Source organism: Hypanus sabinus, chromosome 7, assembly GCF_030144855.1.
Source record: "Hypanus sabinus isolate sHypSab1 chromosome 7, sHypSab1.hap1, whole genome shotgun sequence".
Classification (NCBI taxonomy): domain Eukaryota; kingdom Metazoa; phylum Chordata; class Chondrichthyes; order Myliobatiformes; family Dasyatidae; genus Hypanus; species Hypanus sabinus.
The window spans coordinates 163,503,671-163,520,908 of record NC_082712.1 but is presented as its reverse complement, the minus strand read 5'-3'; the positions used below and the strand labels follow the sequence as shown (position 1 = coordinate 163,520,908).

The 17,238-nt window shown below is 40.9% G+C and overlaps 1 protein-coding gene across 1 annotated transcript in view; it reads left to right on the top strand.

The window, feature by feature from the left end:
- Nucleotides 1-17,238, top strand: part of htatip2 (HIV-1 Tat interactive protein 2) — a 32,869-nt gene that overhangs the window by 11,099 nt on the left and 4,532 nt on the right. The window contains exons 4-5 of the mRNA XM_059976036.1: nt 796-933; nt 14,269-14,330. Coding sequence (XP_059832019.1) covers nt 796-933; nt 14,269-14,330 — 200 coding nt within the window. The remainder of the gene's footprint in view (nt 1-795; nt 934-14,268; nt 14,331-17,238) is intronic.

Sequence of the window (17,238 nt, the reverse complement as noted above, 5' to 3'; positions counted from 1 at the left end):
TTAAGTCATAATCATGGATGACTTCAAGGGATCTTTAAGTCATAGTGTAGTAGAAAACTGGTACCAAACTGTATCGGTCTCTGCCATTCCTTTGGGTTCATCAGTTGTGTGGAGAGGCTGAGCTTGCTACATGGACAACAACTTGCTCTCCATATTGTACTCCCCAGGCTTGCTCCCTAGACTTCTAGGACACAATATCCATGGTCAACTGACTGGAGGCCCTCGCCTCAACAGTTGAAAACAGAATGAGATTATTTGGTCCATCAAATCTGTAATAATTTTTTGAAGCTGTTCTGAGTTTAAGATCAAATGACATATATCATTTCAATGTAAATTGGTATTATGTTATCAGAATGGAACCATTCATTGATAGTCTGCTCATTTTTCCAGGATTGATTCCTGCAGTTTCCTTTGTATAAATGAATTTCATTCCATTCTGTACTTTACAAAGAATATCACATGGGTGCATGAATGTAATATTTATTAAGGTATTGAATATAAAAAAAAATAGGTTTAGAGAAATGCCCTTGAATTCTTCTCTTTTCCTCCATCATCTTTTGCTTCAGTCATTAAAATTGACCTATTTCAGCCATAGTTTATTGCTCCTTTTAATTAATGCATGTTTACAATTTGGTCTCTGATAACTTTGGAGTGCTGTCCTATGCCTAGATGCAAATTGTTGTACTTTGGTAAAGCTATAAAATTAAATATGAAAGTGTGCTTTTTTTTACAACAAGAATCCGTGTTGTGGTTTCAGACTTTAGGTAACGAGACATTATTTTCCTCCTTTTGCAGGAGGGTTTCATTCGTGTGGATTATGATTATGTATTAAAGTCAGCCCAACTTGCCAAAGCCGGAGGATGCACTCATTTTAACCTGCAGTCTTCACAAGGAGCAGATAAGGACAGTTCAATGCTGTATCCAAAAATAAAGGTTGGAAAATCTCGGGTCTGCTATTACTTTTGCAATTGACATTGAGGCCAATGTTATCTGTGATTTGGTAACTTTACTCTGGGGTGCTGGTACTTCTATGGAAGATCCTGACTGATGACATGTAGCTCTTCACTACGTCTCAACTTGTTAAGAGTCTTAATTGACACAGTTTGTCTGGGATAGTAAAGCACTAACATAAAGTATTGAAGTCGAAAGCCAGGATCAAAGTTATTGTGATGGGTTGTGCATTTCCAGCATTTACCTGAAATATATTGAGGCCTCTGTTATATATGTGCAGATGACGTGAACTTTTGCAGAGTCATTGAAAGTGCATCTTAAGCTTGAGTGATACACTTAGTAGTAGCTTTATTAAATAACTCCTGTACCTAATAAGTGGTCACCGAGTGCATGTATTTCTGGTCTTCCACTGCTGTAGCCCACCCACTTCAAGGTTTGACATGTTTTGCTTAATGTAGACGCTCCTCTGCACAACAATGTTGCGATATGTAGTTTTGAATTACTGTCACCTTCCTGTCAGCTTGACCAGTCTGGACATTCTTTTCTGACCTTTCAATAACAAGGCATTTTCACCCACAGAACTGCCAGTCATTGAGTGTTTTTTGATTTTCATCCCATTCTCTGTAAACTCTAGAGACTGTGGTGTGTAAAAATCCCAGGAGATCAGTAGTTTCTGAGATACTCAAACCACCCTGACTGGCGCCGACGATCACTCCATGGTCAAAGTTAGATCACATTTCTACCCTGTTCGGATGCTTGTTCTGACCATCTGAATCCCCTGACCGTGTCTGCGTGGTTTTGTGCATTGAGTTGCTGCCACATGATTGGCTGATTAGAAATTTGCATTAAAGTGGCCACTGAGTTGGTGAAATTGGCTGATATATGGCAGATGAATCTCAATAAGTGAGGTTTGGACATATATGATGAATGATAGGGTCTTAAGAGTACAAGTCGTAGAACACTGTAGCACAGAAGCAAGTCCTTTGGCCCATCTAGTCTGTGCAGAACCATTAATCGACCTGTTCCGGGACCATAGCCCTCCATATGCCTCTTATTCGTCAACCTACCCCAATTTCTCTTAGATGTTGAAATTGACCTTGCATTCTCCATTGCACTGGCAGCTCGTTCCATACTCCCAGCACCCTCTGAAGCTCCCCTTCATGTTCCCCTTAAGTGTTTTACCTTTCACCCATAACCCCTGACCTCTAGCTATAGTCTCACCCAACCTCAGTGGGGGGAATAGCCTGCTTACATTTGCCTTATCTGTACCCCTCATAATTTTGTATACCTCTATCAAGTCTCCCCTCAAAGTTCTTGGGAATAAAGTCCTAACCTATTCAACTTTTCCATATAACTCAGGTCCTCAAGTCTCAGCAACATCTTTGCAAATGTTTCTCTGTACTCTTTCAATTTTATTTACCTCTTTCTTGTAGGTAGGTGCCATAAACTGGAAGCAATACTCCAAATAAGGCCTCACCAACTTTTATACAATTTCAGCATTACATCCCAACTCCTGTACTTTACACATTGATTTATGAATGTCCAGAGATCCTGGCAGTCTAAGTAGATGACGTCGGTAGGCAAATGGGATACTGGCCTTCATTAGTCAGGACAATGAATACAAAAATGGAGGTAATGACCAACTTCATAAAATGCCTTTTGAATACGCCTCAATTGGAGTACTGTGCGCATTTCTGAGCACAACACTACAGGAAGAATGTTGATGAGATTCACAAGGATGTTGCCTGGGATGAAGCATTTGCTTTCAAGAAGAGACGAGAGAAGCGACGTCTTGTTTTCTCTGGAAGGGAGGAGGTTAAGGGAGACATGACTGATGTATATAAAAATTGAGTGATTATAGATAGGGTAGGTTGCAAGTAAATATTCCCATGTTGGGGAGGTAAAATGTGAGGATGTAGATTTAAGATGGCAGTGGTGGGGAAGAGATTCTGAAGAGTCCTTTTTCACCCAGAGAGTGGTGAGTACCTGGAGCGCACGGCTGGAGAGGCAGATCCAATCACGGTCATTGGCAGCTTTAAAGAAATCACTAAATGAGTACTTGGATCACTTTTGCACAGAAGGGTGTAGGGCAAGTATCGGGAGATGGGAGTAGCGTGGATGGCTCTCTACTAGTCAAGTTGTATGTGGTGGGCTGAATGGTCTGTTTCCATTCTGTGCAGCTCCCTGACTAGGGAGATCCATTTTAATGTTTTTGTTTATTTATTGAGATAAGCACGGAATAGGCCCTTCTGGCCCTTTGAGCCTTGCTACCTAGCACCCCCTGATTTAGCGCTAGCCTAATCACTGTACAATTTACAATGACCAATTACCCTACCAACTGGTGTGTCTTTAGACTGTGGGATGAAACTGGAGCACCTGGAGGGACCCCATGTGGTTATGGGGAGAACGTACGAACTCCTTAAAGACGGTGGTGGGAATTGAACCCGGGTCATTGGTGCTGTAAGGTGTAATGCTAACCGCTATGCACACAATTGTGCATATTTGAGCTGGATGTTCGGCTTTTCAGTAAATCCCATTCTTAATTAAGGAGAAATGAAATTAATGACTCTTCAGTTGGGTTGTAACCATTGTGGAATCCTGATACATTTTCCCAGTATTGTTCCACAACTATAATAGTCTTACCTAACCAAAAAAAATTCTTTGAAGTATCAATTACCTTAAAATGCATAGCCTTTTTGAAGGAAAAGCTTTCAAATTTCACTAACTTTAGTGTGAAAGAGTACTTCCTGGGTAAGCTGCTGAATGGGGACAATGTAACTCCTTTCAAAACTTACAATGATATAAATTGCATTGGTACATGCCACAGAAAAATGATGGTATGTCAGAACCTTCAAGTAAACTAATATTTAGTCATGAATGGAGATCTGATCTGATTTGACGTGAAAATGGTTGGCTAATTATTAATTTATAGCTCTATGTCCTTGACTCCCCAACCTATCAGTTCCTCTTAATATCCTGAAACTTTCATCATTGATTCTTCCCTTAAACCTTCTGTATTTTCAGGAAATCTTGCCTTGCAAAGTACCCTTTGATTTCAGGCATGGCTCTTGTAGATCTTTGCATAAGACAATAAGACATGAGAAGAATTAAGCTATTCAGCTTGTAGTGTTTGCTGTGCCATTTCAACATGGCTGATCCATTTTCCCTCTCAACCTCGTTCTCCTGCCTTCCCCTTGTAACTGTTCGTGCCCTGACTAATCAACAACCTATCAACCGTTGCCTTAAATACAGTCAATGACTTGGACTCCCCAGCTGCCTGTGGCAATGAATTCCACAGATTCACCACCTGCTGCTAAAGAAAGTCCTCCTCATCATCTCTGATTGCCCCTCTATTCTGAGGCTGTGCCCTCTGGTCTTAGACTCTCCCATTATAGGAAAAATTCTCTCCAAATCCACTGTCTAGGTCTTTCAACGTTCGATGGGTTTCAATGAGATCCCCTTCATTCTTCTAAATTCCAGCAAGTACAGGCCCATAGCCATCATGTGCTCCTCATTACAATAACCCTTTCATTCCCAGAATCATTCTCATGAACCTCCTCTGGACTGTCTCCAATGTCAGCACGTGTTTTCTAAAATAATGAGACTAAAACTGCGCTCAGTGCTCCAAATGAAGACTCACTAGTGCCTTATAAATCCTCAGCATTATATCCTTGCTTTTATATGCTAATCCTCTCAAGGTGAATGCTAACATTGCATTTGCCTTCCTTACCCTTCACCGACTCAACCTGCAAATTAACCTTCAGGGAATCCTGGATGAGAGCTCCCAGGTCCCTTTGCACCTTGGATTTTTTTATTTTTCTCCCCGTTGAGAAGATAGTCTAAACTTTTATTCCTTCTGCTAATGTGCATGCTATACACTTCCAGACAATGTTTTCAATCAGCCACCTCTTTGCCCGTTCTCCTAATATGAACAAGTCCTTCTGGAGCCTCCCTGCTTCCTCAGCACTACTTGCCCCTCCACCTATCTTCATATTGTCTGCAAATTTGGCCACAATGCCATCAATTTCATCATCAAAATCATTGACATATAACCTAAAGAGAAGTGGTCCCTACACTGATGCGTGCGGAACACCATTACTCACTGGCTCCCTTCATTCCCAGTCTTTGACTCCTGCCAGTCAGCCAATCTTCTCTCCATGTTGGTATCTTTACCGTAATACCATGACCTCTTAACTTCTTAAGGAACCTCAGGTGTTGCACCTTGTCAAAGGCCTTCTAAAAGTCCAAGTATACACTATCAACTGATTCTCTGTTATCTATCCTGCTTGTTTCCTCAAAGAAATCCAACAGATTTCTCATGCAAGATTTTCCCTTAAGTAAACCATGCTGACTTATGGTATACTTTATCATGTGTGTCCTTAACAATTGATTCCAAAATTTTACAACTACTGAGGTCAGGCTAACTGGGCTATATTTTGCTTTTTTTTTGCCTCCCTTCCTCCTCTGAGTGGAGTGACATTTGCAATTTTCCTGTCCTCTGGAACCATTCCAGAATCTGATGACTTTTGAAAGATCATTAAAATTAGTATTGTAAAGTGACAAAAACTCAAAACCAAATGACTTCATCTCGAGGATATAAAGATGGAATATTGCAGGTCACCTGACAATGATCTTCAAAAGTTAATTTTCTTCAGTAACTACAATGCATGGTGTAGAAAAGTAAAATTGTAAGCTGCACAGCATGGAAACTTGTCCTTCCACACAGGTCATCCATGACAGTCAAGGTAGTCCTATTTGCCTGCGTTTGACCTATACCTCTAAATCTTTCTTATCTGCATACCTGTTCAAATATCTTTTAAATTCTGTAATTGTATTTCTTTCCCCCCCCCCCCCATTTAGGCAGGTTGTTTTCTATGCACATCACTTTCTGTTGGGAACGTTTGTTCCTCTGGTCTCTCTTTATATTTTTCCCCTCTCAATTTAAACCTATTGGGAATAAAGTGTGGCTGTTGATGTTATACTGTCATCAGTTTATAAAACTCCTATAGAGACAGCCCTCATTCTTCTTTGCTCCAGGGGAAATTCCAAGTTTATCTAATCTCTCCTTTTAACCCAAATTCAGCAGTCCCGGTAACATCCATATAACTTTTATACACCCTTTCCGGTTCAATGACATCATTCCTATAAGAAGAGCAACCGGAACTGTACATAGTACTCCAAAAATGGCTTTGCCAATGTCTTGTACAATTGTAATATGACATCCCAGCTCATGTTCTTAATATCCTGACCAATGAAGGCCAGTGTGTCAAATCACTGTCTACCTGTACTGGCTCCTTCAAGGAACTATACACCTACACCCCTAAGTCTCTCTGTTCTGCGACGTTCCCAAGGGCCCTACCAATTATTGTGGAATTCCTGCCCTAGTTTATCTTACAAAAATTCAATACTTCTTTAATCTGGATTAAACTTTATCTGCTGTTCCTTCCACACTGGCCCAGTTGTTAAAGATCCCATTGAAACCCAAGATAACCTTCTTCATAGGTCATTTTTCCACCAATTTTAGTGTCATCTGCAAACTTACTAACCAAGCAACTACATCCTCATCCATATCATTAATATAAATGATGAAGAGCAATTGGTGGAACCAGCATCGATCCCTGTGGCACACTGCTGTTTGTGGGCGTCCAGTTTGGAAAAACAGCTCTCTACCACCACCTTCTGTCTTCTATCATCAAACCAATTTTGTATCCAGCAAGCGACCTCATCCTGAATGCTATGTGATATAACTTGGACCAGCCTACCAATCACTACCTTGTCAAAGACCATATTAAAGTCTATATAAATGATGTTTACTAAGCTTGCCACATTTGTCTTAATCAATTCTTCAAAAAAAAAAGCTCAAATTTGTGAAGTGTATTTTCCTCTGCACATTTTTGACTATCCCTAATCAGGTTTTGCCTTTCTAACATTAGGCTTCCAGGCCTGAAGTTCTCTAGCTCTTCAGTGCAGCTCTTCTTGCATTAAGGCACAACATTAACTACCCTTCATCTTTTGGCATCTTACCTGTGGCTTTTGATGATACAAATATGTCCAGGAGGGGCTTTGCAATTTCTTTCTGGGCTTCCCTCAATATCCTAGGAACAAAGGGAATAGTTCTACTTTTGCGTTTTGAAGATTCCCAACACCACCTCACCTGTAATATAGGCTTGATTTTAAGATGTCACTATTAACCTGATGTAGTTCCCAATCATTCATGTCTTTTTCCAGGCTAGTTTAGGTCCTTACTCATCTCTATGCCTCTACACTGAGATGACCTTGTTCACCTATAAGGGCCCTATTTTCTCTCTAGTTACTCTATTCTCAATATATTTGGGAAGTCTTTTAGGATTATCCTTCACTGTTTCTGCCAAAACTATCTCATTTTTTAACCTTTGGATTCCCTTTTGTGTACCAATAGTAAAGGATTTGTTTGATCCCATCTCCCTGTACCTGACATATGCAGTTGGCCCTCCTTATCCGTGAGGGATTGGTTCCAGGACCCCTCGCGGATATCAAAAAACGCGGATGCTCAAGTCCCTTATTCAACCTGTTTCAATACGGTGGACCTTAGGACCCAGCAGAACCCCAGACCTTATTTAACCTATCTCAGTGCAGTGGACATTAGGACCCGGCGGTAGAGCTTTGAATCTGCAGTGTTTCTGTTCACGAAAATAGTCACAATCACGATTGAAAATAAAGTGAAAATAATAAAGTGATCGGAAAGAGGTGAAATGCCTTCGGTTATTGGAAAAGCGTTAGGCTATAGTCGGTCAATGATTGGAACAGTTTTAAAGCATAAAGTGAGAAAGGCCCTGCCCCGATGAAAGCTACAATTATTACTAAGCAATGTAATGCAGTGGTTTAATTATTGGGTTTTGGGTTTTTGATCCGCCACATCAACCAGGCACAGATGGAGAGAGTGCTCGGAGCAATTTGTCACTGGATTGAACTTGGGAACTTCCGTTCCTGAGCCCGGCGTTGAAACAGACGTTCTTAAGTGTTTTATATGCATGGAAAGTTAAAGTATATACTATATACTAAGACAAACATTTGACTAACTGACGCTAAATAATACTGGATGTACCTCTTCCAACTTACTTAGTAAGAAAACTTACGATTTTTTTTTCGATCCCAATCCACGATAACCCATGAATGTCCTCCCATATACTTTAAATCATCTCTAGATTACTTATAATACCTAAGAATGTAAACGCTATGTAAAATAGTTGTTCCACTGCATTGTTTAGGGAATAATGACAAGAAAAGGAAGTCTGTACATGCTCGAACAATAAGTGCTGGAAGAGCCCTTCCGGGTTTTCTTGATTTGCGGTTGGATGAATTCATGGATGCGCAACTTGCGGATAAGGAGGGTCAACTGTACCTCGTTTCTCTTGACCAGAGCATCAATATCTCTTGTCAACTAGGGTTTCCTATTCCTTCCAGTCTTGTTCATCACTTCAACATGAACTAGCTCTGACCTCTTGCTATTTCATTTTTAAAAACTTCCTATTTACGACATATCCCTTAACAGCCTCCCCAATCACCTTTTGGAAGTTCCTACGTAATACAATCAGAATTAGACTGTAGGAGTTTGAATTGTGGACCACTGCTATTCTTTTCCATTACTATTTTAAAAACCATTAGAATATTGGATGCTGCTCTACCCACTGACGCTCCAGTCTCAAACATGAAACGGAAACCAAAGAACTAGAGACTGAAATTAAAACCGAAAACGTAATTAATACTCAGCATGTTGGTCAGAGTAAGGCAAAGTTAACATCTCAGGTTAATGAACTGTTGTCAGAACTCGGAAAATTCAAAAAATGTGCATGTTTAAGTTGTGAAAAATGGAGAACAACTGTCTGTACTGCATTTTCTCCATGGCTTTTACACTTTATTCTGCATTGCGATTGATTTACCTTGTTCTACTACAATGGACAGTGTAATGATTTGATATATGGGAATAGTATGTACGAAAGCATTTCGTGTGTCTTGGTACATGTGGTAATAGAACAATGCAGTACCAAGATCAAACAATATCTCTGAGATGGTGAGGACAATTATGGAGTGAATTAGTTTAACAAGAAAATGTCATAGTCCTTGATTAACAATTGAAAAATTTCAGCTGATCAGAGATCTAAAATGGATTTGTGGTAGATGGGATATGTTCGACAAGTCTAATTAAAGTGTTCAATATAATTGCAGAAGCAGAAGACAGGATGGACGTGCCAGGCAGTTTATAATGTCTGTAAAAAGAGCAGGTTAGCTAAAGTGTAAGCTCACTAGACTGAGAGCAAATTATGGACTTTATTTTGGTGGGGTTGGGAATGGTGCAAAGACCTCTATGGCACATGGGGATGATATGATATCATGATGCAAGTTAAAAAAACTGCAAAGCTTTTAACCTGAAGAAAAAGACAAAATACAGGAAGTGTTCTGTGGAACAGGTAGCAGGCTTAAAGATTTTCTGTTACAACAAACCGACCTCCCTCCCCATTCCTTCACAACCAAGTAAGGGAAAAAATATGCTACATGAGGAATGGGTAGAACAAAATGAAAGGGTGACAGTAAAAGGGCTATGTGTTAAGTAGAGGTGCATTTCACATTGCGTTATGTTATAGTAACAAGGCAGTGTTATGTTATAGTAACAAGGCTGTGTGATGTTCAAAGTTCTAAGTAAAATTTATTGTCAGAGTACATGTCACCACATACAACCCTGAGAATTTTTTTCCTGTGTGCATACTCAGCAAATCCATTGAATGGTTACTGTAAATAGGATGAATGAAAGAGCAAGAGCATAGAAGGTAACAAACTGTTGAAATAAATATCAGGAGCATGAAATAACAAGATAGAGAGTCCTCAAAGCGAGTCATTGGTTGTGGGAACATTTCAATAGATGAGTGTAATTATCCTCTCTTGTTCGAGAGCCTGATGGTTGAGGGATAGTAACTGATCTTGAACCTGGTGGTCCGAGCCTGAAGCACTTATACGTGATGGCAGTAGCGAGAAAGGAGTGTAGCCTGGGGTGATGAGGATCTTTGATGGATGCTGCTTTCCTATGACAATGTTTCATGTAGATATGCTCAGTTGTTGGGAGAGCTTGACCTATTATGTACTGGGCCGAATCCACTATCTTTTGAGGGATTTTTTGTTCAAAGTCATTGGTATTCCCTTACCAGGCTGTAATGCAGCCAGTCAGTACACTTTCCACTACACATCTATGGAGGTTTTTCAAGGTTTTTGATGTTATGCAGAATCTGTAACCTTCTAAGGAAGTAGAGGTGCTGTCGTGCTTTTTTTTCAATTACATTTATATGATGGGTCCAGGACAGGTCCTCTGAGATATTGACACCCAGGAATTTAAAGTTACTGACCTGCTCCACCTCTGAACTTCCAATGAAGTCTCTGGTTTCATGGACATCAGGACGTATGGACCTCTGTCTACAATCAGTTCCTGTTCGTGCTGCTTCCTCAACTTGTACAATTCTCAAATTCTCACTTTTGCTGCCACGTTCCACCATGCTGTCACCATCACCTTCATGTCCATCTTCCTTTCCCTTTCTGGATATCTCTATCCCGTGGGGTTGACTCATCGCAAACATCCAATACAAATCTATAGACTACCATGGCTATTGGCTAAACTTTCTCCTGTCAAGTCTAGATTCTATTTTATCAGGCCCTCTGTTCCATTTGCTGCTGAAATATCTTCCTTCTTCCTGAACCATGGCTTCATATCTACTGTAGTGGACAGTGTCCTTGAACCCATTTACTTTCCATGCCTGTACTCTCACACCATCTCCTGAACTGAGCAAGGATAATTTCCCTGTCTTTTCTTCCCACTCCACCAGTAATACATCACATTATCTAGCTGAGTAAGTCACAGCCTCTGGATTAATGATTAAATTCTATAACTGTAGCTAAAAGCTTCCTCTGTATCTGGAGTGGTCATTTCGTCTATAGTTCAATCAAATGTAATATTAGCTTGGTTTTACACTCTCATATTCTTTACGTTTTTGAATTTTTGCATTTCTTTACCCTTTCATGTAATTTGTTTTGTTTCTGTCTGTCTTTGCCTCAGAACAATAAGTCTATCATAACACACCCAAAATGCTGGAGGTGCTCAGCAGGCCAGACAAGATCCATGGAAAAGAGTACAGTTGACGTTTCAGGCCAAGACCCTTCAGCAGGATTTCCAGTATCTGCAGATTTTATCTTATTTGTAATAAGTCTATTGTATTATTTTTAAACAAATACTGCTAACCTGCTGAGTGTTTCCAGCATTTTCTGTTTCTCTCCACATTATAATGTGACTATATGACAGTATAGTAAAGTTTGGACTGGAATATAGCAGCATGCTAAATTAACTTCCAAATACACATCTTAAGGTGCATTTGCATGCATGTTTTATTCCATTTAAAGTGTGGAAAAGCCTCAAGTGTAATGAAGGTAATAGCTTAAATAATTTACTTAATGTACGTAACTTTTACTTTTGAGGCCTTAAGTGATCCTTTAGAAAGTTGTTTTTATCTTGTGTGATAGAACTATTTCAATGCTTCAAAGTTTCTTGTACCTGACTTGCTGATTGAGTCATGGCAGTAAGTGGAATTCTCTCCTGAGTCAGAAGATGCTTCATTCACATTACAGGTGAGGGTCCTGAGCACCTTTTAAGTTAATGCTTGTGGGAGTGCGCTGTCCTTGTGGTGAGGCATAAGCAGAAATCTTGACTGCTTGTACTTGAGATTGTTAGGAGTGGCTATAGGCAGGCTAAGCAATGGTGTTGTTGCACAAGTAAAGGTCTGAAGCCTGCAGGTCAAAGTCCAAATTTGGTGAGTCTGGAAGTCGAGGCCTGATGGCTGATCTCCTGTGTCTACAAGTCTGTAGATTCACTGCAGAAGTTGGAGGCTTGATGTCTGTAAGTCACTGGAAGCGGTCTGTGTGTGTGAGTGGGTGGGAGGGAGGAAAGGGGCTTATTTTGTTTTTGTTTTGTTGCTAGTTCCTTAAGGTTGTTATGTCCAGGGTGGTGATGGGGGCAAACTCCCACTACCTATTAAATGCTCCTAATGGCATGTGCCTCTAATATCCTGTGACAACAAATTCCAGCTCCTGGCCTTCACATATGGCTTAGCTACTAAACCTGGCAGAACCATTTTTAGTGACAGGAAAAGGGGCAAAGGCGGGTTACTGGCGCCTTAAAGCCAGTTGCTTCAGGCAGATGGGGCTCGCCGGCCGTGGTTGGCAGCTCATCTAGGACAAGGAAAACTCTGATCTCAAACCTCCGCTGCCTTGTGGCTATACCCATTCTTGGGAAAGGCTTTGGGAATACACCCCAAGGGAAAAATCTGGAGCTGGAGTCCCTAAGGTGGTCCTGCATTGAGTTCAGTGCTGATTGGCAACTCCAGAGACACTGCTGGTACCATACTCTTTCTGCTGTTCCTTTGGATTCATCAGTTGTGTGGCGAGAGGGAGGTTGCTACATGGCCAGCAGCTTGCTCTCCGCATCGTTCTGTCCAAGCTTGTGTATCTAGACAGCTAGGACACAATATCCATGGTCAACTCTGACCGATGGTGGCCTCAATTTTGTTCTACTGAACACTACTGGCATGCCATGTTCACATCGGAATGTGTGGCAATGCTTGTGGGCTGTCCCCAGCAGATCCTTAGGTGTCTTGGTTGTTAATGCAATCAGCACATTTCACTGTATGTTTCAATGTTCCTGTGATAAATAAATGAATCTGAATCAGAAAGATTCTGATCTTGTTGTGCAATAAACTGTTGTGGCCTTGTAGAGATGCAGGAAGATTGTTTCCGATGTTGGGGAAGTCCAGAACGAGGGGTCACAGTTTAAGGATAAAGGGGAAGCCTTTTAGGATCGAAATGAGGAAAAACTTCTTCACACAAAGAGTGGTGAATCTGTGGAATTCTCTGCCACAGAAAACAGTTGAGGCCGGTTCATTGGCTGTATTTAAGAGGAAGTTAGATATGGCCCTTGTGGCTAAAGGGATCGGGGGTATGGAGAGAAAGCAGGTACAGGGTTTTGAGTTGGATGATCAGCCATGATTATACTGAATGGTGGTACAGGCTCGAAGGGCTGAATGGCCTAGTCATGCACCTATTTTCTATGTAGACAGCAACTGCTGAACAAATGGGGTGCAGCAGCTCGATGTTGGGCTCCTGCAGTTTAAAAATAAAGACAGCACAAAGGCTATAGTTGTGCTTGATAGCACTGCGAGGAATATGATTTTATTTGGAATTGCAGCATAGAACAGGCCCTTCCAGCCCAATGAGCTGCATTGCCCAACAACCCACCTATTTAACACTAGGACAATTTACAATGAGCAACTAAACTATTAATTAGTATGCTTTTGGATTGTAGAAAAAAACTGTAGCACCTTGAGGAAATCGATGCGGTCATGGGGAGAACGTACAAACTACTTACAGACATTAGCAACTCCGGAACGCCCCGAGCTATGACAGCTTTGTGCAAATCAGTATGCTGCCATGGTGTGCCACAGTAGTTGTGCATGCTCAGCTCTGAAAAAGTCTATATTGTCACAACTCTGAAAGTCAGGCAGAATGAGCCAGGAAACATTCCGGATTGTCCTCCAAATGTATCAGTTAGGTTGAACTGTGAATAAACGGCCTTGCTTATAATGAGTTAACTCCCGTGTTGATTTTTGAATTGGTTCAACACTGCTCTTTCATGGCCAGTGGTGCTATTCCAAAGAGGAACTGGATAATTATCTCTGCCATCCTTGTCATATCATAGTCAAAAATTATATTTGTTTGTATTAGGGTTTTGGTTGAAGAAGTAATACTGAGGAGTTTTCTGCAGCAAAACTCATGGGGTCTTTTGCACCAGTCTGATGCATCTGTAGGGCAGAAAGGGTTTCTCTTTAACACCTTGTCTGAAAGACGCACCTCTGAAAGTGCTGTGCACTTCTATCAGCCAAATGTCACATTAGATTATGTGCTGAAGTCTGTAGTGATGCTGAAATAGTCCAGATCATTAATCTTGAAGACAGAACAGAAGAGTGAGTAAATGGATAAAATGCAAATGCAGCACAATGTCAAGACATTTTCCTTCATGCAAAGCGTGATTCACCTTCAGGTAGCACAGACAAAAGCTCAGGTTGTCAGCGTAGGAGTTCCCAACTTTTTTTAATGCCACGGAGCCTTAACGTTAACTGAGGGGTCTGTGGACCCCAGTTTGGGAACCCCCTTCTCTGTCTGGTTAGATTGACAAAGAAATCTTGCTGACTTAGTTCAACTAAAACTAAGTTTTTATGTTGTGTATTAAAACTGTTAACTTCTCAATAGGGTAAAGTGGAAGCTGCTATTGAAGAACTGGATTTTGACAGATATAGCATCTTTCGACCAGGGTAAGGATATTTCTGTGAAATCATCTGTAAATTTGTTTAATTCCTATGAATTCAAATAATTAAGTGTCACCTTGGCAATGTTCATCAAATCATCTCAGCAGTTTATCAAATAACTGGTAAACCCCAACAGATGAGTGGCCTTATCTGACTATTTTGTACCATTTAAAACTAACACTCAATGCTTCTTTTTGCACCTTCTACTTCTTGTTGTGATATTCTGTTTTTTTTGTTTTGTATAAAGCTATGAATTTTCAGCCCTATTTCTGTTTCATTATGGCATCCCCTTGCCAACTCACACCACCTCAAAAAAAATTGTATATCAGTGATCTTAATTACATTTTTTCTTCCACTTTTTTCACATTGTCTTCAAAATTGATTTGTTTCCCTCTTGTTCAGAATTACTACTTTTATACTGCAGCCTCATCTTTTCTTCAAATTTTTCAATACATCTGCCTTGTACCAACTCCTCACTTTCTTACTTGCCGTAGGCTGCCTACTCTTGGGTCATGGTTCCTAGCCCCAGTCATTCAAAGTTTATAAGTCCTGAGCTTATCCTTTCAATGTATCACATCCTCAGCTTCCTATTGGCATAGTTAAAATGTTGCTTTCATAAATTTAACTTTTTTTGTAAAGTAATTTAATAACATTTGAAATTATGCAGTTACTGTTGAAAAACCAAGATTTCTGAAGTTCATAATCAACAGGGAATTATTTAAATTCTTGCTGTAGAAATGGGCTGTTTGCCTCACTGAGTCCATGATGACCATCAAGCACCCATTTAAATTTTTTCTCATCAACTTTCCCAAAGATTCTATTACGTGCAGATAAACTAAGGACAGCTTGCAGTGGCCAATTAACCTGTCAGCTCCAACATCTTCGGGATGTGGGAGGAAGCAGGGGCACCTGGAGGAAACTTGCGCTGTTACAGGGAGAACGTGCAAACTTCACACAAACAGCATCTGAGTTCAGGATAGAACCGAGCTCACTAACACCATGAGGCACTGGTTTTACTAGCTGCGCCAACTGTGCTGCACTGGTGAAATGACTCATTTCCAAATTCTAACTGCTTTTGTTAATTTTGCAGACCTTCATAATTTTACATTTTCCATTCTATTTCATAATTCCATAATCCTCTACATCCTTGGATTGATCACTGGATAAGTGCAAAAAGCGACACAATTCTGAACTATGAAGTTTCATTTCATTTCTTGCCAACCTTCCGTTCCTGCCTATCTTGACAGGTGTGGAAGAGGAAGCATAACCTTCTTTGACCATAGTGTAGTGGTTAGTGTTACGAATCCCGTAACTGGATAACTTACCAGCAAAGATAGAGAGGTCCGTTGAAGTCTGATGTCACTATTTTCAAACATTTTTATTTGAAAAGGGGCACAAAAATAAGGTTAATACAAACATTCAGATAATGCACGTCGTCAATACTCAATCTAAAGCGCGGGTATAGTAATAATCATCATTAAGAAATGAGCTCTACTGTTGTCTAGGGGATAACATATTGTCCGTTGGAACTATAAAAGTCACTCAGAAGTCTGCAAGCTTCAGCCTTTTGGGAATCGCTGGGTTTCACGTGGGGTGACAGAGAGAGAGAGAGAGATAGGGGAGAAGAGGAAAGACTTGCTGGGTCTTTATGAAGCTTCCATTGAATCGGGGGAACGTGGGTTCCCCCTCCCCGATGTTAGTTAAAAGCGGTTTTCCGTGATTCCAGCCACAAATTCCAATCCCGGAATCTAACGCACGTGGCTTCCTTCAGAATGGTTTCCCACTACGGCGGGATCACTCTCGTGTCTTCTTGGTGCGTCTGAAGGGGCTGTCCCCCTTAGACCCTCCTTTATACTTCCTCACAGGGTCGCAGGTGTCAATCAGGTTGGGATGATGCAATCTCTCTCTCAACCAGCCCACTTTGCCCGAGGGCTTTACACGTGGTCTCCATGAGACAATAGTCACTGTCGCCTTATTTGGCATCCCGGTGGAATGTGCTATTCGGCACATTTCTCTCTCTCCCACTTCCTGTGTCTATTCAGCACGTGTCTCTCTCTCTCTCACTTCCTGGGTCTACTGACCCCCCCCCCCCCCCCCCCAGTGGGTGCTCTTGCGATTCTCACAAAGGAGGGGGCTGGGATCATAACATTAGCGAGTCACTTTACAGTGCCAGTGACCCCGGGTTCATTTCCCATTGCTGCCTGTAAGGAGTTTGTGCGTTTTCCCCGCGGCAGCATGGATTTCCTCTGGGTGCTCCAGTTTCCTCCCACGGTCCAAAGACATAATAGTTGGTAGGTTAATTGGTTATTTTAAATTGTCCCGTGATTAGGCTAGGGTTAAATTGGGGCATTGCTGGGCCGTGTGGTTCTAAGGGTCAGAAGGGCCTACTCCATGCTGAATCTCAATAAGTAAAAGACCAAAGTCCAATTTCTGTACAAACGTTATAAGGCTGAGTAGAATCCAAAATATGGAGCCCCCATGAAGTGTACACTGAGTTGTTTCTTTATTCCTGTCCCAAATTTGAGGAGAAAAGAAGGGCATCTCTTCAAAAAAAAACCAACTTCTTTTTATAATGCACTGCACACATTCCTTTCAGTATGTCCAGAAGTCCTTTACAAGCAATGTACTTGTGATGTGAAGCTACTGCTGTAATATAGGAAATACATCAGCAAGGAATGGTAATACATAACCCGGGTCAAAGGGATCTTAAGATTCTTAAATACTGTCACAAAATAGAAAAGCAGGAAAGTTTCACTGACCTTTCATAAAATGTTAATCAGGCCACAACTAGTGTTGGGTCTAGTTCTGCTTACTACTAATAAGGGATTAGAAAAGGTGTACATGCAGTAAAACAGTTTTAATTTGGCATGCTCAGGACCTTCATATTGTAAAGCTAGCAGCTTTTCATGACTTA